A 23,893-nucleotide genomic window follows, 5' to 3' on the forward strand; every position below is an offset into this window, starting at 1 on the left:
AATGCCTTTTAGAATACCCAAAACTTCTCCCTTATGCCGACTTGACCTAGAGTATTTAAACATCCATTTAAACTAACCTAAGCATCCATTTAAACTAACCTCAACATCCGTCATGTCCCTCCTTGGTGAATGCCGATGCAAAGTACTCATTAAGAATCTCACCCATTTCCTCTGACTACGTATAAATTCCCACTTTTGTCTTTGAGTGGGCCAATCCTTTCTCTAGTTACCCTCTTGCTCCTTATATACGAATAAAAGGCTTTGGGATTTTCGTTAACCCTGTTAGCCAAAGATATTCCATGACCCCTTTTAGCCCTCTTTATTGAGCGTTTGAGATTTGTCCTACTTTCCCGATATTCCTCCAAAGCTTCATCAGTTTTAAGTCGCCGAGATCTTATGTATGCTTCCTTTTTCATCTTAGCTAGTCTCACAATTCCACCCGTCATCCATGGTTCCCTAATCTTGCCATTTCTAGCCCTAATTTTTACAGGGACATTTCTGTCCTGCACTCTAATCAACTTTTCCTTAAAAGACTCCCACATTTCAAATGTGGATTTACCCTTAAACAGCTGCACCCAATCCACATTCCCTAGCTCCTGCCGAATTTTGTTATACTTGGCCTTTCCCCAATTTAGCACTCTCCCTTTAGGACCACTCTCGTCTTTGTCCATGAGTATTCTAAAACTTACGGAATTGTGATCGCTATTCCCAAAGTAATCACCGACTGAAACTTCAACCACCTGGCCGGGATCATTCCCCAATACCAGGTCCAGTATGGCCCCTTCCCGAGTTGAACTACTTACATACTGCTCTAAAAAAAACTCTCCTGGATGCTCCTTACAAATTCTGCTCCATCTACACCTCCAAAACTACACGAGTCCCATTCAATGTTGGGGAAGTTAAAATCTCCCATCACGACCACCCTATTGCTCCTACATTTTTCTATAATCTGTCTACATATTTGTACCTCTACTTCGCTTTTGGGAGGCCTGTAGCAAAGTGCCAACAATGTTACTGCATCCTTCCTATTTCTTAGCTCTACCCATATTGCCTCAGTGCTTGAATCCTCCATCGTGCCCTTCTTAATCACAGCTGTGATATCATCTCTGACCAGTAATGCAACTCCTCGACCCCTTTTATCTCCCTCTCTATTTCTCCTGAAGCATCTATACCCTGTGATATTTAGTTGCCAGTCTTGCCCTTCCCTCAACCAAGGCTCAGTAATACCAATAACATCATATTCCCATGTACTAATCCAAGCCCGAAGTTCATCTGCCTTACCTGCTATACTTCTCGCATTAAAACAAAAGCACCTCAGACCACCTGTCCCTTTGCGTTCATCATCTCTTCCCTGTCTACCCTTCCCCTTAGTCACATTGAGTTTATTATCTAGTACCTTACTGGCTTTAGTTGCTGCTCTTTACTGATCTCTAACTTCCTAATCTGGTTCCCATCCCCCTGCCACATTAGTTTAAAACCTCCCCAACAGTGTTCGCAAAAGCACCCCCTAGGACATTGGTTCCAGTCCTGCCCAGGTGTAGACCATCCAGTTTGTAATGGTCCCACCGCCCCCAGAACCGGTTCCAATGTCCCAGAAATCTGAACCCCTCCCTCCTGCACCATCTCTCAAGCCACGTATTCATTCTGACTATTCTTGAATTTCTGCTCTGACTGTCTCGTGGCACTGGTAGCAATCCTGAGATTACTACCTTTGAGGCCCTACTTTTTAACTTATCTCCTAACTCCCTAAATTCTGACTGTAGGACCTCATCCTGTTTTTTTACCTATATCGTTGGTGCCTATATGCACCCACCACTACAACTGGCTGTTCACCCTCCCCCTTCAGTACGTCCTGCAGCCGATCTGAGACATCCCTGACCTGTGCACCCGGGAGGCAGCATACCATTTGGAAGTATCGTTTTCGACCACAGAAACACCTGTCTATTCTCCTTACGATTGAATCCCCTATGACTATAGCCCTGCCAGTCTTTTTCCCGCCCTTCTGTGCAGCAGAGCCAGCCACGGTGCCATGAGCCTGGCTACTACTGCCTTCCCCTGGTGAGTCATCTCCCCCAACAGTATCCAAAACGGTATACCTGTTTTGGAGGGAGATGACCGCAGGGGACACCTGCACTGCCTTCCTGCTCTTTCTCTGCCTTTTGGTCACCTATTCCCTGTCTCCCTCACCAATCCTAATCTGCGGTGTGACCAACCGCCCAACTTAAATACAGGTAAAAATAAAACACTTAAGCACCTACCTGATTCCCAAGCTGCACTCCGACTGCCTCTCTCTCTCCCGCTCCCGGAAATGAAGGCCGCTGGAACCTAAGTTACAACACCTACCTGATTCCCAAGCTGCACTCCGACTGTGTGGAGTTTGCACGTTCTCCCCGTGTCTGCGTGGGTTTCCTCCGGGTGCTCCGGTTTCCTCCCACAAGTCCCAAAAGACGTGCTGTTAGGTGAATTGGATATTCTGAATTCTCCCTCTGTGTACCTGAACAGGCGCCAGAATATGGCGGCTAGGGGATTTTCATAGTAACTTCATTGCAGTGTTAATGTAAGCCTACTTGTGACGATAAAGATTATTATTATAATGAGGTTAAAAAGATGTCTGTTATGGCCCCAGCAATTTCCTCCCTTCCTTCCCTCAGTATTCTGGGGTAAATCCCATCCGGCCCAGGAGACTTTTTTACATCAATGTCTTTTAAAACACCCAATACCACCTCTTTTTGATGTCAACATGACCCAGACTCTCCATACACCCTACCCAAGAATCATCTTCCACAAAGTCCATTTCTTTGGTGAACGCTGATACAAAGTACGCATTTAGTACCTCGCCCATTTCCTCTGGCTCAACACATAGATTCCCCCCACTGTCCTTAAGTTGTCCAATCCTTTCCCTGGCCACCCTCTTGCTTTTCACATGTGAATAAAAAGCTTTGGGATTTACCTTAATCCTACTTGCCAAGGACTTTTCATGGCCCCTCTTAATTTCCCACTTAAGTATCTTCCTAGTTTTATGAGGAAAGGTTGAACAGGTCAGGCCTTTACTCATTGGAGTTTTGAAGAATGAGAGGTGATCTTAGTGAGATATATGATTCTGAGGCTAGCTGCTGAGAGGATGTTTCCCCGCGTTAATCCAGAATGAGAGGGCACAGTTTCTAAATTATGGGTCTCCTATTTAAGATGGGAATGATGAATTTCTTCTCTCACAGGATTATTAGTGTTTTAAATTCTCTTTCTCTGCGAGCAGTTAGACAGATTTTTGATCCACAAGAAAGTTGATGGTTATGGGGAGCAGGCAGGAAATTGGAGCTGAGGTCACAATCCGACTCTTATTGAATAAGAACTGGCTCGAGGAGCCAAACGGTTGTCTTTTTTTATATCATGTTCTGCACACAGCAATTGATGTTAGGGCAAATGTTAATTTAAAATCTGAGATTGATCTTTTTTTTTAAAAAAATACCCTGCTGATATCTTAATATTCCTTGAAATCGATAAACGGCTTCCATCTCCGGGCAAACCCATCCACTGACCCTCTTATGGCGAACTTAATTTTTTTCCAGCCTTAGGAACTCCGCCAGGTCGCTCACCCACACCCCCGGCTTCAGCGGGCTACCAGGGAGGCAAAAGCCAAGACATCGACCTTTCCCGTCCCCTGGACTCCCGGATCTTCCGACACATCAAATATCGCCACTTCCGGACCCGGGGCCACCTTCACCTTCAACACGTCAGACATTACGTCTGCGAACCCCTGCCAGAACCCCTTCAGCCTCAGACATGCCCGAAACATATGGACATGGTTCGCGGGCCTCCCCACGCACCACCCGCAACTATCCTCCATGACCTCAAAGAACGTGCTCACCCTAGCCATCATCATATGGGACCTATGCACTACCTTGAATTGAATAAGGCTAAATCTAGCACACAACGTAGATGCAAATACCCTCCCCAAAGCTTCCCACAATCCAACCTCCATTCTCTCTCCCCCCCCCCCCCCGGAACTCTTCCTCCCACTTCCGTTTGATTTCTCTTATTGGGGCTCCATCCCAGTTCATTAACTCCTTTTAAATCTGCAACACCCTACCCTCACCCACTCCTGCTCTCGATACCACCTTATCCCGCAGCCCCAGGGCAGCAGATCGGGAAAGGATGGCACCTGCTTCCTCACATAATCCCTCACCTATAAGTACCGGAACCTATTCCCACTGGGCAGCTCGTACTACTCCTCCAGTCCCTCAACTTGAAAAGCAGCCCCCCCCCCCCACCCTCGGATTGGACCGCCCCGCGCCCCCCCCCCCCCCCCCCCCGGGTGAAAATCCTTGATTCCCGCAAATTGATGCGGGAATGAACCCCTTTAGCTCCTTCGCCACCGCCGACAGCGGACTCGACCTGTCCGAACCTAGCTCAATAAGTGTATTAAAGTCCCCCTCCCGCCATAATCGACTTGGGGCATAAACATTCACCAAGACCACTGGCATCCCCTCCAGTTTCTCATTCACCGTCACGGACCTTCCTCCTGAAACTGCCTCTATATTTCCCACCTCAAATGCTACCTGCTTGTTCTATCAGCACTGCCACCCCCTCACGTTTTATATCTGATCCTGAATGGAAGACTTGTGCTACCCAGCCTTTCCTTAGCCTAGTCTTGTCCCCGAACTTCTAATGCATTTATTACAGAAAGGCCATGTCCACCTTCAAGTTCCTCAAATGCACGAACACACAACCGTTTGACTGGCCCATTCAGCCCTCTCACATTTCATGTGACCAGCCTGGTCGGGGGAGCCCCCTCCCCTGCCGATTAACCATATCCCTTTTTGTGCCAGCTTCCGGCCCAAGTCACATGACCCCCCAGGCCCACCCTCGGATGTCCATCATAGAACGTAGAACAGTACAGCACAGAACAGGCCCTTCGGCCCTCAATGTTGTGCCGAGCCATGATCACCCTACTCAAATCCACATATCCACCCTATACCCGTAACCCAACAACCCCCCCCCTTAACCTTACTTTTATTAGGACACTACGGGCAATTTAGCATGGCCAATCCACCTAACCCGCACATCTTTGGACTGTGGGAGGAAACCGGAGCACCCGGAGGAAACCCACGCACACAGGGGGAGGACGTGCAGACTCCACACAGACAGTGACCCAGCCGGGAATCGAACCTGGGACCCTGGAGCTGTGAAGCATTTATGCTAACCACCATGCTACCCTGCTGCCCCGTCACCACCTCCTTTCTTACTGCGTCACAGCAGTCTCACCTTTGTCATCAGCCCCCCCCCTTAAACAAAGCAACGCTCCCATCCCCTTCTGTAACACTAACCACCTGCTCATTCCCACTGCGCTCGTTAACTAACCCGCCAAACTAGCCTGCCAGCCCCCACCAAGGTGTCAAACCACCTACCTAGCACTGATTTCCCTCCCTGCTCGCACACCACAGTGCAAATAACAATGAAATAGGAAAAAGGTGCACTCACCCTCCACGTTCTCCAAGCTGCCCTCCACAGTACCCCCCAAAAAACATGTCAAAGAAGAGAGGTTCTCCCCTGATCAACAACCCGCAAACAATAAAGCAAAGAGACAGAAAGAACCAATATCTCCTCACACTTCCTCCAGAGTTCAATGTCCTCCCCCTCATGCCAGTTCATTGTCTCTCAAATTGCTTCATCTGGTGCCCCAAAATAATGCTCATGGAGGTTGTAAGTCACCCAGAGGCAGGATGGGTACAGCATCCTGAACTTCACCCCCTTCTTGAAGAGGGCAACCTTGATTCGGTTGAACTCGGCTCTCCTCTTAGCCAGTTCCTTACCCAGGTCTCGGTACACCGGAGCTCATTGCCTTCCCTGGTGCACTTCCTCGTCTGTCTGGCTGACTGCAAAACCTTCTCCTTGTCAAGGAATCGATAGAGCCTCCACGCCATCCCCCTCGGCGGCTTGTTCGCCTGCAACTTCCTCATCGCCCTATGTGTTCGGTAGACCTCCAGTGGCCTGTCAAAGGCCCCTTCCCCCATCAGCTGCTCCAGCATTTTGGCTACATACGAGCCAGTGTCCGCTCCCTCGATACCATCTGGCATCCCAACAATTTTTTTATTTTGTGTCCAGGAGCAGTTCTCCCCATCCTTCACCTTATCCTTTAGCTGCTTCTGGGTCTCTCGCAACATCCCAATCTCGGGCGCCAACGAGTGACGCTGCTCCTCGTGCTCCCCCACCGCCGCCTCCACTTTCTGGATCACCTGGCTCTGGGTCTCCAGCCACTGCTCCACCTGATTGATCCCCATTTTTAGCAGTTCTACCACCTTAGCCAGGTCCTCCTGAGCTTCCCTCCTCTGCTGACTAAACTTCTCATTCAAGAAGTTCACCAGCTGCTCTGTAGCCCATTGGGCTGGTAGGGCCGACCCTTTCCTTCCGCAATCTTCACCTGTGGCGCATGAAGAATCTCTTGCTCCAACAGTTCCTTCCTTCTTGACCCACTTCTGGTCCGTGGTTTCATCCACTGACCCCACCAGTGGAGCTTTACTTTCCTCCCAACACCTCTGTATTGTTTTCCACCAAGATATCCACCCAACAAACGGGGAATAGGACCGAAAAGACCGCCTCGAACGGGAGCTGCCAAATGTGCAACTACCTATTCCATGGCTGCCACTGAAAGTGTCGATTGATAATTTTTTGAAATCCAAAGTAATTAAGGGATATAGGGAAAAGGTGCGAACGTGTAGTTAGGTCACAAATCAGCCATGTTCTTGTTCCTATGTTCTGTAAGGTATGCCCAAGGAATCAATAGACCATACAATACCTGGAAAATTGATTAACCACTGAGAATGAGAGTTTGTTGTGTAAGACACGGGCTTAATCCTCCAGCACATTGTCACTGTAGTACAATCTTAGCTTATTTGTAAAGGCAAACTTGAAGAATATTTGCTTTTCTAATCGCCATGTCATGCAGCTGATTAAAGATGTGCTTTGAAATCATTTGGAAAAAATACAATAATTGATGATTGTGATGATTTAAAATATATAAAAACTCCTTATCACATGTATCTTTCTGTTTCACTCACATACCCATAATAAGTTGTCACTACTGCACTCCATTACTGTTACTCTATTTCTAACAGTATGTTTTGAATACTTCAGTAAATATTTGGAATAATCTGCAGGCTAGTAGAGGTAGAAATGTTGGGGTTTCTTACGATCTAATTGTACGCTAAGATGGGAGAGTTAATGTACAAGAGGAATGAACTTTTCTTGACTGACTTTATCATTCAATCTTCCCTTTGAAGTTTAATATGAAATGTTGATGGATGCAGATAATATAAACACAAACTCTTGTCAGCGATAAATGATTTCAAATTCTGTGATATTAATTCTCTGATATTGTATAATTTTTTGATGCCCAGAACTAAAAGTAAATTTTAGTTGTAAAGTACTTTGAATTTGATTTTTAATAATCTCTCAATATGGTCCAGGAAAAAGTACATTGTTTGCACAAAGTTTGGTCTGGAAGTAGCAAAAACAGTAATGTTGATGTTGCATTCATGGGGGGACATTCTTGAAGCTTTTTTTTTCTAGTTACACAACTTAAATCTTAACTATGAGCCTCCTCTCTCCTCTCCTAGTCACAGTTTTGTTTTTTAAATCAATGCCAATGAAATCTCTATTAGAATGTTTTTATTTAAAAGTGCTATATAATTGCAAGTTTTTGGGTGTCAGAGGAGATATTTTGTCCATTCTTCGGGAACAAACTTTAATTTTTAAACTCAAGTAACATTTAGTTGGAGTATTTAATCTCCCCTTGAACTTAGTGTCTATTCATTGAGAACTGAATGATTCTTCCCAAATCACAACAGGAAATATATGTTAATTCATGCTTGCTGTGTGTGACAATTAATACATTTGTTGCAAATAGAAGGTAATTGGTGCACTAGCAAGTTATTGGAACAACACCACAATTAAATCCAGTAACAATTCGTAGAAGAATCTAGATGTAAACCACGAATGGACAATTACAGCTTTATTTTAATTTTTTTTTTATTTTAAAACATCTTTAACTAGGGTTTGCCCTATTTAGCCACAAGGGCTACTTTACAAAGGGGCCCTGTCAACAAGATACAAGATGAGACAAACGACATTGAAAACATCACAAAAAATACAACTTTGTCTGTGAGTGCATTTATATTTGTTTGAAACGTGTCAGGATCTCTTTAAGCACTGAACCTGAAGAGAGATTTTTATTTCAAAGGTGATTAGGATTCAAAAGTAAAGGCAGCTTGGACTGGAAAGTACTGTTTGGCAAAGTTGGTACAGACCTGCAATAGATCTAAAGATCTATTTAGAATGGCATATAAAGCAAAAAGTGGATGGGAAAACTGATTGATTTATTTGGAGGGAAATGCAACCTGTTTCAACTGCCTGTCCACAGTGCAACCTAATCACAATTGTTATTTGTATTTATTTATTCATTTACTCATTCATTCATTTTATTATTTAGTTCTTCAGATTTTTTAAGTTACAGTAAAGAACATTGTGTTGTATAAGGTATCTTATTAGTAGTTCATATAATATCCATTGATGTAATTAATAAAACCTTAATTAGGTCCAGAATTAGCTGTGCTGTTATTCTCAAATAATTTGTATAAAGTTGCAGTTAAATCTGTAATAACCCTGAAAGGAAGAGGAAAATGATTAAGAAAGAACATTTCAAATTCCACAATTTTGAGTTCCACCTGTCTCATTTGCGGTCCAGCCTTTTGGCATCTCCATAGATTCAGTCAGTGCCACTCCTTGGTTGATCTACCAAGTGTTGCATTTGAGTGGTACAGTTAGGCCCTTCCCGACCCAGGTTTGCTTTCATCCGAGACCATGGTTGAGGTTGGATTAAAAAAAGCTTGAGTGGAAAATTCAGCTCTGATGGGGATCCAAATTTGGATCTCCTCAGAACCTTGTGTTATAGATGTCATAGTGCCTGGGCCATGTATTTATTTAGGCTTGTGTCTGCCATATTGGGAGCCACTAAAATAATAACTGTCGCAAAAATTAAAACCCAAAATTATAACGTAAGCCATGTAAATGATTATGTAACTTTGTTTTTTGATAGGGTGACATCCATGAGGATTTCTGCTCTGTGTGTCGACGTAGTGGACAGCTGCTGATGTGTGACACTTGTTCTCGTGTGTATCACCTGGAGTGCCTGGACCCGCCATTAAAAGCCATTCCCAAAGGAATGTGGATTTGTCCCAAATGTCAGGAGCAGGTGTGGGCTTAGAAAGTGCCTTAGACTTAATTTAGTCTAATATAGCTCTAGTTGTAGGGTTTTGTTTTTGTAATTTTTTTATGGTGGGATTTACTTTTTTTTTAATTTTCTTCCATTATGCATATAGTGTCTCAACACTCCAGGGTATACACATAGATATAATTCAGGACAATAAGTTAATAAAATCAGTAATGAACCAGACACTACCATTTCTGGCTGTTCTCTGGTTATTGGGATTTACAATGATCAATTTATTATTCCTGACTTAAAATGTAGCAATATTTCAGAACATCGAGAATGCCGTCAAGAAGCTGTTAAAGATCCAGAGTGAAATTCAGTTTGGACAGATTCAAATCTATTACTCACCTTAACCAGCTTTAATTTAAAACTTAGGGGCACTAGATTGCCAAGCTTTCTGAAGATGGATCTATGGATAGGGGGTGTGCAGTCAAGGAAATATTGCACCTTTTGTGGCTGCGATTAAGGCGTGTTGTTGGCATCTCAATCTGCTACACCTCGACTGAGAATATCTGATACCACCACCGAGCACAAAGACTAACCGGTTTATTCTCTGCCATGGTCATCCATTTGTCATGTGCATTCCCAGGCACAATTTGGACAGTGCTGTTGATAAACAATGATTAAATACATTTAATTTCCTTTCATTGAAATGCAAACAGTATCCTATTAAGCCTTAATACTAAGAGAAAGAAAATTACAAAGATTAAGTTTACTTCAGTACTTTACGGATTGACCAGCCTTTACGTAAAGACAAGTCTTTTCTTGTCACTCAAGTCAGTTACAAATTGTTTTTATTTGCAGTCTTAACATCTGCTGAAAAGAGTTTAAGCAAGTGGCATGTTCTATCCATCACTGTTGAAAACGTTTTGTTTTTAGATTCTGAAAAAGGAAGAAGCTATCCCGTGGCCTGGGACACTAGCTATTGTACATTCTTACATTGCCTACAAAGCTGGTAAGAGCTTGAAATTCTTTGAGTTTATCTTCAAGCAATATTGGCTCAATGTTGAGTATATATCAAAACAGCTATGAATTGGATTGACCCTTTCTCCCTTGGGCATCATTGCATGGATATTCATTGAAACAGATGGTCCTGTAAAGGGCACTGCTTGAAAACTGAATCGTCATCTCACCATAGTCTGGGTCACAGGTTACTTTATTAAAACAATCAAATACAGTGTTCTCACTTGTTTAGGAAAATCATGTTGGCTTTCAGAGGCGCAATGCAACTTGCACTACAACAAAATATGTACAGATTTTAATGGCAAAAATAAAACTATTCGGGTTTCCTGACCATGATGGTTTGCATTTCATTTGAAGTCAATGTGTTGGGAAAATCTCAGCAGGATTCCCTTCATGATATTTTGTGTAGTCTTACCCCTCCTTTTCTCCCTTCTCTACTTTGGTAGTTTGAACATAAGTGTTACTGTGTAGCCCACCAAGTAGCTCAAATACACAAATAGAAGAGCATTGTGGGACATCAAATGTGCAGCATCCTGTTAAATTTTAGGATTATGGGCAGCATGGTAGGGCAGTGGTAAGCACAGCTGCCTCATGCCACCGAGGTCCCAGGTTCGATCCCGGCTCTGGGTCACATTCTGTGTGGAGTTTGCACGTTCTGCCCGTGTTTGCGTGTGTTTCGCCCTCACAGCCCAAAGATGTGCAGGGTAGGTGGATTGGCCACGCTAAATTGCCCCTCAAGTGGAAAAAATGAATTGGGTACTTATTCTTTTTTTAAATTCTAGGATTATATGTCCATTCAGATGAATACAGTTCCTCTTCAAATATTGTGCCCCATTTTTCTGCTGCTAGATGATCTTGAATATTAATTAAAATTGTGAATTTTTTTGAATATTGCTCTTTTTGTATTGTAGGTTCTCAAATTTTATTTTCTCTTCTGCAGCAAAAGAAGAGGAAAAACAGAAATTGTTGAAGTGGAGTGCGGAGCTAAAGCAGGAACGAGACCAATTGGAACAGAAAGTCAAACAGCTGAGCAATTTCATATCGGTGAGTAACACAAGCTCCATGGACAAGAGAACTTTGCTCTGACTTAGAAAGTTAAAATCGTGGTGATAAAGATAAAAAGAAGCACAAGAGAGCATTTTCTGAAAGATAACAGCTTTTTGTTTTTTGTTACTCTTTCATGGGAGGTGGGCGTAGCTGGCTGGGCTAGCATTTATTACCTGTCCCTAATTGCCCTTGAGGGGGCATTTTAAAAGTCAACCACATTGCTGTGGATCGGGAGTCACATGTCGGTCAGACCACATAAGGATGGCAGATTTCCTTCCCTAAAGGACATTAGTGAACCAGAAGGGTTTTTACAACAATTGACAACAGTTTCATAGTCATCATTAGACTTTTAATTCCAGATTTCTATTCAATTCAAATTTCACCATCTGCCATTGTGGGATTTAAATTCAGTTCCCCAGAGCGTTACCCTGGGTCTCTGGATTACTAGTAAAGTGACAATAACAATACGCCACCACCTCCCCATATTTGGAAACTGGATGTTTTAAAAAAAACTGATGGGGATGGAGTATTTATCTTTTGTTTGGTGGGGGTGGCAAGACAGATCTTCATGTGTATCAATTATAAAAATTTAAAGCTGCAGTGTTTCAATCCACAAATCATTTTGTCAGCATGTCCAACTGGAAATTGAAGGATATAGGTAACAACAAATTGGGTGAGTCGGATGATAGGGCTATCATAACCATCTGATATATTGAAGGGAGGAAGTGGAACTAGTGAATCAATCATTCAGACTTTATTTTCTCTCACTGTTGGTTGAACAACATTGAAACAGGAAAGTTTTAAGATGAGATAATGGTCTTGAGAACCATAGTTACAAGTCTGTTTAGTTCGATGGGTAAATCCAATGCTTCAAAAACTTTTTCTCAAAGGGCCTTTGTGGGACATGTTTGTGGCATGATTGCAAAGAGTATTTCATGCAAGTGTAGTTGTAACCCCTTTATATAGTGTTCATGCATTAACTAACTATTTTTCTACATTGCTGCTGAGATTTACTTGATTGAAACAAAAAAGATTCTGAGGGGTTTAGAAAGTCGATGTGAAAAGGATGCTTGGGAGAATCTACAACTAGCGGGTCACTGTTTAAAAGTAAAGGTTTGCCCACTTAAAACTGAGATGAGACAAAAATTTTCACTGAGGATGAGGGTCTCTGTAACTCTCTATGAAAAGATGGTGGAAGCAGAGTCTTTTAATATTTTTAGGGCAGAGGTGGATAGATTCTTGGTAAGGAAGAGAGGGTAGGCAGGCTCGAGGGGCTAAATAGCCTACTCCTGCTCCTTGTTCATATGTTGCTCATGTGTTCCTAACTGAAAGAATGCACTTTCATATTTCACAACAGGACTGCTGACTAATTAGTTGGGTGAATTTTCAGTGACGGATTGGGTTCTATAAGTTGTTTTCAGTTTGTTCACATGCTTGTGTTGGAGCTCCCTTTCTTACAGTGCAGTAACTAGGGAGTGTGTGAGAGTGGTCAAAATCCACAGGAAAAAATGAAGAATTACAATAAAAGTGTAGTAGACTTCAAACCCCAAACTGAAGACAATCAGCCTGGACCACTCAACACCACAAATGTTCATCTAATTTTCAATTTAAAAAAAATAATCTTTATTGTCACAAGTAGGCTTACATTAACATGGCCATGAACTGACTGTGAAAGCCCCTAGTCGCCACTGGCGCCTGTTCGGGTACACTGAGGGAGAATTCAGAATGTCCAATTCACCTAACAAGCACGTCCTTCGGGACTTGTGGGAGGAAACCGGAGAAAACCCACACAGACACTAGGAGAACGTGCAGACTCTGAACAGACAGTGACCCAAGCCAGGAATCGAACCTGGGACCCTGGAGCTTTGAAGCAACAGTGCTACCCACTGTGCTACCGTGCCACCCCCGTTCCTATAAATAATGTCACCTCTTTAAATTTTTAATTTTTACAGTGTGCAATGATTTTTCTTCCCTGAAAATTCAGTTGTGCTTTTTCAACAGGGTCACAAGGTTAGCTCACTAACTGGGACAACATGGCATGAGGAAAGTTGAGGTTAAGGCAGAATAATTATTTGCCTCAATGATAGCATCTTGATGCTGTCAGAGGTTATGGGTTCACATCCCGATTTGAGCACAAAATCTAGGTTGACTTTTTGGTGCAGTAATGGGAGAGTGCTGTATTGTCAAGTGCCATCTGTTAGGTAACTCCATCTGGTCTCTTGTATATGTGTAAAGTCCTATGGTGGTACAAATGGAGTACTTATACCAGAACCCTAGCAAACATTAGTTTGGATGAAATAACCTAAAATAGTGTTAAAGCTGAAACTCAATTTGTCACAGAGTTGCCAGAATCGTCAAAGTTTGTTAATGCCACACCCCTCAGCAATACAGATTAAATAAATTTTAATATTGGTACAGCAAAAGCAATTAAATTGTTATCAGTTGAGATTTAAGGATTCCTGTTCATATTTTCATCTTGACTTTCTCACTGAAAAGCCCGAATACTAATCTGAGGAAATTGGTCCTAAAAAATCTTTCATATACATTCAAGCCAGGGTGGATACCCAAATTCCACAATGTATTTTTGTTCCAGCTTGTAAATTTGAACAATTTCCTTGTGAATGTGGATTATTTCCCTGATCTTATTGAGAATCTGAATAACTAGGTTGAATTCCTCGGGTGGAATCAGTATTTATGTCCTATCTATGCCATTTGTTATTGATTGATTCATGGGATATGGATGTTGCCGGCTAGACCAATTTATTGCCCATCCCAGTTGCCCTTGAGAAGGTAGTGGTGAGCTGCATTCTTAAGCCACTGCAGTCCATATGTGTAGAAACACCTACAATGCTGTTATGTTAGGAAGGGGGTTCCAGGATTTTGACCCAGCAACAGTGAAGGAGCGATATAGTTCCAAGTCAGGATGGTATGTGACTTGGAGGGGAACTTTCAGGTGATAGTACTCCTATGCATCTGCTGCCCTTGTCCTTTTAGGTGGTAGAGGTCTCCGGTTTGGAAGGTGTTGTTGAAGTTAGTGGGCAGCACGGTAGCATTGTGGATAGCACAATCGCTTCACAGCTCCAGGGTCCCTGGTTCGATTCCGGCTTGGGTCACTGTCTGTGTGGAGTCTGCACATCCTCCCTGTGTGTGCGTGGGTTTCCTCCGAGTGCTCCGGTTTCCTCCCACAGTCCAAAGATGTGCAGGTTAGGTGGATTGGTCATGATAAATTGCCCTTAGTGTCCAAAATTGCCCTTAGTGTTGGGTGGGTTTACTGGGTTATGGGGATGGGGTGGAGGTGTTGACCTTGGGTAGGGTGCTCTTTCCAAGAGCCGGTGCAGACTCGATGGGCTGAATGGCCTCCTTCTGCACTGTAAATTCTATGTCTATGAACCTTGGTGAGTTACTGCAGTGCATCTTGTGGATGTTAAATACTGCTACCACTGTGCGTTGATGGTGGATGAGGTGTGGATCAATCAGGCTGTTTGTCCTGCATGATGTCAAGCGGGTGTTGGAGAGCATTCCATCACACTGATTTGTGCCATGTGGATGATGGACAGGCTTTGGGAGGTATGTTACTCGCCACAGAATTTCCAACCTCTGCCCTGCTCTTGTATCCACTGTATTTATATAGCTTGTCCAGTCAATTTCTGGTCAATGGTAAACCTCAGGATTTTGATAGTTGGGGGTTTAGCGATGGTAATATCATCGAATGTCAAGCAGAGATGGTTAGATTCTCCTCTGTTGGAGATGGTCATTGTCTAGTACCTGTGTGGTGCAAATGTTACTTGCCACTTATCAGCCCAAGCCTGAAGATTTATCAGGTCTTGCTGCATATGGGCACTGACTGTTCCAGTATTTGAGGAGTCACAAATGGTGCTGAACCAGCTGAAGCCATTCTGAACACCACACCACCAACGTGGAATCCTTAGATTCAGGAAAGCTATCATGATATTTCTGTCGTGAGCTTTAGTCATTCAGACTCTAAACGTTAGCTCCATTCTCTCTCCACAGATGTTGCCATACCTGCTGAGATTCTATCCAGTATTTTCTATTTTTGTTTCAGATTCCAGCATCCGCGGCACTGTGGCTCAGTGGTTAGCACTGCTGCCTCACAGTGCTAAGGATCCGGGTTCGATCCCGGCCCTGGTCACTGTCCGTGTGGAGTTTGCGCATTCTTCCCCCATGTTTTCGTGGATCTCACCCCCACAATCCAAAGATGTGCAGTCTAGGTGGATTGGCCACGCTAAATTGCCCCTTAATTGGAAAAAAACAAAATTGGGTACTCTTAAAACATTTTTTTTAAGATTCCAGCATCCGCAGTAATTTGCTTTTGTTTATGATACTTCCTGATTGCTTATGTCTGATTATTTTCCAGAATAAATATAAATGTCAATGGGATTCACTGAAATTCGGAGTAGCAGTGTATTCAATGTTCTATAATGTAGTATATTGTGCCTTTGAATAAGGAATGTGCATGACTGTATACACTCAGCCGCTACTTCCTGTTTTCTCCAAGTCGATGTTACAAAAGTTTGCATAAAGTTATTTTTATAAAAATAACATTGAATGAGTTAATTTTATGTGAAATATAAGTGGGTTGAATTGAAGAATTGTTTCCCATGCATTCTGCATTAGGCAAATCATAATCTCTAGAGACCTGTTTTCACTAGTTCCATCGCTTCTTTCATATTCCTTTATTCACCTGACTGAAACACAATTTTTGAAAGGGTGGTTGCATCTTTAAATAGGGATAGAGTTTAACTTAATTTGAGTTGAGCCAGTGTAAGTTTGTTCACCAAGGTACAATAACTCAAGTCCGTCCTATTTTTATTGCACTTAATGCTCCACACTGGAAGAAGGTAATGGATTGTTTCACTGTTTTGAGTTATGTCCACACACAACAGAAACTTATCTTTAATCATTATTGTTCCAATGATTGAATGCGTATTCGTGTATCCTGAACAGCATATCCTTTTTCTCTTTATCTTTTAGTGTTTGGCTGATTTGTTTACGTGCATAGGCCCTTTACATTTTTTTGCTTGATTGTGTGTGGTAGCTTAAAGGGCCTGACATGTGTGGCCTGCACACTTTGGGCACCACACTTAGGAAGAATGTGTAGCCATTAGGGAAAAGATGTACAAGAATGCCTCCAGAGATAAGGGACTTCTATTATGTGGATGGATGAGAAAAGCTGGGGATGAGGAAGTTAAGAGGAGGACATAAGAAGTAGGGTCAGGAATACCAGACACCTATGACAATGCAGCACTCCCTCAACCCTTCGAGTCCACTCCCCATTCAATTAGATCAGGGCTGATCCTCTACTTTGTAACACCATTTTCCTGCACTATCCCCGTACCTCTTAATGTGTTTAATCTGTAGAAATCCATCACAGTCTTGAACATACTCAATGACTGTCCTCCACATCCCTCTGGGCAGAGAATTCCAAAGGTTCACCACTCTCTGGGTGAAGAAATTCCTCCTAGCTCAGTCCCAAATGGCCTTCCCCTTATTCTGAGACTATCCCCTGGTTTTAGACTCTTCCCCCCTCCCCCCACCACCACCACCACCCAAGGAAAGCATCCTTCCTGCTTCAACCCTGTTGAGCTCTGAGAGAATTGTGTACATTTTAGTGAGATCATCTTTTATTATTCTAAACACCAGAGATTAAAGGCCCCAATCTAATTAATCTTTCCTCGTAAGACAATCCCTCCATCCTAGGAATTAGTCTGGAGGTAGGGTAGAGGTGTTCAAAATCATGAGGAATCTCAATGAGCAAATAGAGAGAAACTGCTCCCATTGGCGGAGGGTCAAGAATCAGAAGGCAATGATTTTAGATGAATGACAAAGAACAAATGGCAACATGGGGGGGGGGAGTGGAGAGTGTGTATGCAGCAAGTGGTTGTATCAGGAGAGTGTATATGCAGCAAGTGGTTGTATCAGGAGAGTGTATATGCAGCAAGTGGTTGTATCAGGAATCCAGTGCTTGAGATGTGGTGAAAACTGATTCAATCGTGGCTTTCAAAGGGAAATTGGATAATTATCTGAAGAGAGGAAATTTGCAGGGCTATGAAGAAAGGGCAGAGGAATCAAACCAGCTGAGTTTCTCCGACAGTGCATGGATGTGACAGGCCAAATGGCTGCCTCCTATGTGGTAACCATTAAGTGGGTTACTGGGTTGCGGGAATAGGGTGGAGGTGTGGGCTTAGGTAGGGTGCTCTTTCCAAGGGCCGGAGCAGACTCGATGGGCCGAATGGCCTCCTTCAGCATTGTAAATTCTATGATAATTTGTTTTATCTGAGAGGATAGGCCTCAATTTTAATTTCTCATCTGAAAGACAACACCTCTGACAAGTCTAGATTATTTGCTCAAGCCCCTGGCATGGAACTTGAATCTACAACTGTTTTTCTTATAGTTCGTAAATACAGTACCTGGCTAGAGTTACAGAAACCAAAATAGGAATTATTTTATTCATTTTAGGTTTCTAGCAGCTGGAAGATCAATTGTGGCTTTCAATTCTTGACAGTGTAAACAGAGGATGTGTAATTGAATCTCTTCTTTTAAGCTCTTTAGGTCAAATGGAGTGGTACTTGTAGTGCGCCTGTCCTGTTCATGGTCTATATGTAGTCTCTGTAAATTCCATCTTCAAGCAGATGATAGTACCACATAAGAATTGTTTTAAGTATTAGCACAGTTTCCCTTAATTTGTGGAGCTTTTAAGAACAGGATATGAAAAACTATGTACAGTACAGTCACATTTCTTTTGGCAGCAGTCCTAAATGGAAATCATAGACTTTGGATGGAAAAAAAATTACATTCAATTAATGGACTTAAGTTAAATAATCTGAGTGCAATATTTTATTGGCTCCTATTTCAGTCTGAATTTTAGGATTATGGAGGTCTGCCTCGAGCTCAGATTTTCACAATCTCAGTATTTATTAGTAACTGCTGCAAATATATTGGAATTCCCAGTTATTAAGAATTATGGCAAATATTTCACATTTTAAACAAAAATTTTACTGTACAAGAGTAAAACAAAATTACTAACTATTTTTCCCAATTAAGGGGCAATTTAACTTGGCCAATCCACCGACCCTGTATCTCACCAGGGTGAGATCCACGCAGATACGTGGAGAATATTCAAACTCCACATGAATAGTGACCTGGAGCCGGAACTTGAGAAAGGACATAATGGCACTGGAGGGTGTGCAGAGGAGATTCACTAGGTTAATCCCAGACCTGAAGGGGTTGGATTATGAGGAGAGGTTGAGTAGACTGGGACTTTACCCGTTGGAATTTAGAAGGATGAGGGGGGAATCTTATAGAAACATTTAAAATTATGAAGGGAATAGATAGGATAGATGCGGGCAGGTTGTTTCCACTGGCGGGTGAAAGCAGAACTAGGGGACATAGCCTCAAAATAAGGGGAAGTAGATTTAGGACTGAGTTTAGGAGGAACTTCTTCACCCAAAGGGTTGTGAATCTATGGAATTCCTTGCCCAGTGAAGCAGTTGAGGCTCCTTCATTACGTTTTTAAGATAAAGATAGATAGTTTTTTGAAGAATAAAGGGATTAAGGGTTATGGTGTTCGGGCCGGAAGTGGAGCTGAGTCCACAAAAGATCAGCCATGATTTCATTGAATGGCGGAGCAGGCTCGAGGGGCCAGATGGCCTACTCCTGCTCCTAGTTTTTATGTTCTTATTGTCCCAAAGCTGTTTCCAGGCTCACTTCATTTGCCTTTCTGTGAGAAATCGGAGATTTATCCTGGGCATCTGGGTGTCCTGAGGCTGACATGGACAAGATGGACCGAATGGACCTGTGCAAAACCCCCACAAAACTACCTGCAATCTACCGATGTCAATGTGGCACTCCTGGGATGTTCCCGGTGAAGATTATACTAATTACCTCCAACTTTAGACCTTCCCTTCTTTACCAATTGCTTTCAAACCCTTTGATCTGGGGGAAAGCTGCAGACTTGCTGTCTCCATCACGAAACTCGAGAGGTGTCACCCTTTGTTTAGTATTTTCCCACTTCTGACCTTAGTAAATATATATAGGTCACCCTTTGAATTGCAATTACTTTTAAATCCAGCTTTTCAAACCAGATGCTTTCATTTGTCTTAACATTCACAAAATTTTAATGCCCAAACCAAAAGTTATATTCCTAAAATATAAGGGCAGCACGGTACCATTGTGGATAGCACAATGGCTTCACAGCTCCAGGGTCCCAGGTTCGATTCTGGCTTGGGTCACTGTCTGTGCGGAGTCCGCACATCCTCCCAGTGTGTGCGTGGGTTTCCTCCGGGTTCTGCGGTTTCCTCCCACAGTCCAAAGATGTGCCGGTTAGGTGGATTGACTGTGATAATTTGCCCTTAGTGTCCAAAATTGCCCTTGGTGTTGGGTGGGGTTACTGGGTTATGGGGATAGGGTGGAGGTGTTGACCTTGGGTAGGGTGCTCTTTCCAAGAGCCGGTGCAGACTCGATGGGCCGAATGGCCTCCTTCTGCACTGTAAATTCTATGATCTAAAACATATGAATCATGAAATTACATATTCATAAGGAGATTCAATCTTTAAATTCAGAAATGATTTTATTAAACCTTTATCTCAGGGGAAAAGGATAACTACAGCATCAAATGAGTACGTATTCTCTCCAATAAAGACAGTCCCATTTTTTTCAAGTTTGTTTTTGCATTTGTATTTTCGAGCACCACACAGCATCCTGATGGATTTACACTGAATTGTTCGTATTACCCCAACATTCTTTCTATTGCATCAAGCCCAAACTGCACACCATTTTCTAACTGGTCTTTACATTCTATTCTTCTTGTCGTAATCACAGTGTTCCAATAATTTTATGCCCATATTGGCTTGTTGTGCTGCTTCTAATGTTTTGTGAACCTTTACCCCAAATCCCCCTGCTCTTGTTTGATAGCCAGCCTCCTTCAAAGTATAATTATTACTTTTTAAAATCAAATGGACTGCGTCACATTTACTGCCAGTGAATTCCATCTGCCATAATCGGGGTTATTGCCAAGGACTAAAATGAGAGCTAACATAATGTATTCTAAATCTGGGTAATGGAATTGAAAGATTATATGGGGAATGGAAGTGGAATTCAATGTGATTTTCAGTCGCATCCACAATTGATTATACTAAAGCAAACTTTTCTTTTCTTTAGAAATGTATGGAAACTAAGAACACGTTACTTGCCCGGCAAAAAGATATGCAGTCCTCGTTGGAAAAAGTGAAACGGCTTATCCACCTGATCCAGGGTATACAGCTCTCAAAAAATGCCACACTGACAGATCAGGCGATCAACAACCCCACAGACTGCATGAACTCCCCCACCACTGCCTCTTCACCAGTGAACTGTGATAGTAACTCAGAGACCAAGTAGCTGAAAGAAATGGCTGGATTCTCTACAACTTGTAAACCTTTCTGGGAACAAAATTGTGACAGGCGGTTCCTGATTTGCCAATTTAAGGGGAATTCTGTGCTGGATTGTGTTCTTATAGATCCATATTGGGAGTACCAGCTGGGTAAGGACCCAGCGTCAAGCCAAGTGAAAATACCAGTGTGTGCCTGCTGCCACCAGTTTGGTTTTAAGTTTGTCTACTCTTCAGGGAAATAGGTAGAAAACAATGGCAGAAACTTAGTGAGCTGTCCTGATCTTGAATTGCATTCTCACAATTCCCAGTCCAGGATTAATTGCGCAGAATGGCAGACATTTAGACAATGCAACATGATGGAGAAAAAATTGTGTAGAATGCAAAGGGTCAGAGGCATGAGGACAGAGCGGTAGCAATCATTGACTGACTGAAGTCGTGAAGGTTGAATCAAAAGTACAGACAGAGACAGGTACATTGTGTAATGAACACAGCACAAAGTACAGAGATTTTCCTCTTATTTTAATTACAAAAAACAGAATTGTAGGTTTATTATTGGGATTGGTAGGCGGTGGCACCAAAACCATGCATGGCTTATGATGAAGAGTATTTCTTTTTTAATTTCAAAGAAGTGATGTGCTTGTTCATTGTGCAAGTAAGTTTTTCAGTGTCTTGGGCACTGGAAAGACACAAGAAGGACAGACTGAATTTGTCCTGAGATTTTTGGGTTTTTAAAGCTTAGGGAAATATTCAGGTCTTCCTAGTGTTACAGAAATTAGATCAAGTAAACTGTTGAGTGCTTTTATTTCCTAACGAGGTGATTTATAGAAAACTAAAGTGTTAGAAATTGAGCAGATTCTGTACATATGAATATATATATATATATATATACACATATATATTAAAAAAATCTGTGTATATATAAAAAGAAAAAAAACACAAATCTGTTATCGTCTGAACTGCCAAATGCTTCTATATTGAACCTGCAGGGAACGATCTTCAGTTTACTGGGGAATATACTGGAACAGTTTTACAGTTCTTACTATTTCCATCTTTTCGAAAAGTGGATTGAAGGTCACAGGTAACAAGATCAGTTAAGTTAAACGGTCATAGGTCATCAGTTATGTAAAGAATGCAAAAGTCTGTTGTCTGTTGTGCAAGTACAGCCAGAATGGAAATTTATATTATCTTTGCATTAATATTTAATGTTGGTTGTACTTATCTCACATATCAGGGTGTGCTTGCCTTTACATTTGGCACCAGGTGAAAATTTCAGCAATTTATACTTACATTTGTAATTATTAGCCAAACAATGTGCAGATGGAAGAGACTATTAATAATGAGTTTCTTCGAAATCAGTTATGCGGGGAATTCAGTTTTCCTTATTGATGCCTGCCCAACCTGACAATGGTACATATACAGAAAAGGGTTGCGGCAAGGGCATGGGGATAGGGAGGGATTCGCCTAGAAACAGTCACAATATTCTGTTGTTATTTAGTGATGGTCTTTTACAATGTTTTTAACCCAATTCTGGAACATAACTCTCATTAAAGATATTTTTAATAGAATTGATATTCAGCACAAGTGATTAAAAAAACACACCAGGCTAACAAGGAAAACTGTCTCAAAACCAAAAGATGAAAGTTTTTTCGAAATTAGTTTGCAACCAAATAATCGCTGTTGAGGACTGAAATAATAATTTAAATAAATGAAAATGGTTGCAGAAATATTTCTGAATATAAACCAAAATCTTTCTGTTTTTCTTTATTCTCCAACCCCTTGATATTGGTACTTCCCTCACTCCCACATGCAAAAAGATACTCACCCTCCCTGTTCTTCTCAGTCTGGACTCTTCCACTTCCACCATCAAGATGACTAGTTAAGTTGGAAGCTAGAAACTGATATTCACATTAAAGATTTGGTATGTGATGAATTTGTTTTAAAGTTGACTTTAAATATCTAGTATTTGGTAACTGCAATGAGCTGATAAATATTTCCACTTTTGAGTTCGACCATTACATGTTGGTGTAGATGTCACTACCCTGCTGACCTTGATCTGAACTAATTATGGATGCATCATGATTCGCTCATCTAACCAGTTGCCAGAAAAAATATCAAATAAGCCATGTACCTTCCTTCCTATATTATAATCATTTTTAGTCGTCCTCCTGCATTATGATACCACTTTTTACAGCACAATTTTTGTATGTGTCAAATATATAGTAATAAATAGCTGGCCCTGAATTTAAGGCTATAAATTGATCAGCATGTTTTGCTAATGTTCACAAATCATCTTTCATTAAAGTTATCTTCAGCAACCACTCGAGTCAATAGCTTTTGCAGCTCATTGTCAGCTCTCCACCACCTATTAATTGTCATTGTTGATCATTGAAGTAAACTAACTTCGTAGTTATATATTCAGTTGGAGTACTTTGTAGAAGCCTTCTTGAGACTTGTTTGGTAAACCCAGTGTTCAAGAACCACTCAGATCAGAGGTCTATGCTGAATTAGCTGAATGGTGCTGGAGAAAACAGCTGTTGAAGATTGTGCAATGGTACGTGCCTCTAATGGAGGAGAAATCAGCTAAAGTACCTACCTTTTAATCACCAGTGCTTTCTCCTGGAAAGCATAATGGTGCAGGCATTAGGAACCTACAGACTATGGCTTGACTACAATTTCCTCTCTAGTCGTCCATTGCCTACACTAAGGCATGCCCCTTGCTTGGGTCAGTGGTGCCTAATGATACTGTATGGCAAGGAGTGGAGAGAAGGTGTCAAATTGGAAAAGAAAATCCTAATATTCAGATCAAAAGTAGCAGATAGCTGCATGTAAAGTCCCATATTGAAATTATTTTATTTCATATAAATTTGTTTTGCTTTTGAGCAATGATATTTATTGAACATTTAAATATGATAACACTCAGTTGTTACAATTCGATCATGCAAATATGATGACTCCCAGTTATTACAATTTGAACATACTTAAGGACAGTTTCTGTAGGTGAACCTGCATTTGCTATGAAATGAAACTCAATCTGATACAACAGCAACAACTTACATTAACATATGGGAAATAGGGCAAACAATCCATCTTCTCCCTCCATAACACCATCCTCCCCTTGTTACCTTGTTCCTGAATAATGCACAGCAATCCATTACACCTTGCATTACTTGAGGCAGATGGTATAGGCAATGCTCAATATTTTTCATGAGATTAAAGTATTGAATAAATAA

General features: G+C 41.9%; 1 protein-coding gene across 5 annotated transcripts in view; it reads left to right on the forward strand.

The window, feature by feature from the left end:
• Positions 1 to 23,446, forward strand: part of LOC119971619 (PHD finger protein 21A-like) — a 502,987-nt gene extending 479,541 nt beyond the window's left edge. For 2 of the 5 annotated variants that reach the window (XM_038807414.1, XM_038807413.1), the window contains exons 13-17: positions 8,050 to 8,157; positions 9,092 to 9,247; positions 10,145 to 10,220; positions 11,169 to 11,272; positions 20,453 to 23,446. In XM_038807414.1, coding sequence (XP_038663342.1) covers positions 8,050 to 8,157; positions 9,092 to 9,247; positions 10,145 to 10,220; positions 11,169 to 11,272; positions 20,453 to 20,671 — 663 coding nt within the window. In that variant the 3' untranslated portion in view covers positions 20,672 to 23,446. The remainder of the gene's footprint in view (positions 1 to 8,049; positions 8,158 to 9,091; positions 9,248 to 10,144; positions 10,221 to 11,168; positions 11,273 to 20,452) is intronic. The other 3 variants (XM_038807416.1, XM_038807415.1, XM_038807417.1) reach the window with 2 other exon arrangements.
• Positions 23,447 to 23,893: the final 447 nt, after the last annotated feature.

Source organism: Scyliorhinus canicula, chromosome 9 (genome assembly GCF_902713615.1).
Source record: "Scyliorhinus canicula chromosome 9, sScyCan1.1, whole genome shotgun sequence".
NCBI classification, from domain to species: domain Eukaryota; kingdom Metazoa; phylum Chordata; class Chondrichthyes; order Carcharhiniformes; family Scyliorhinidae; genus Scyliorhinus; species Scyliorhinus canicula.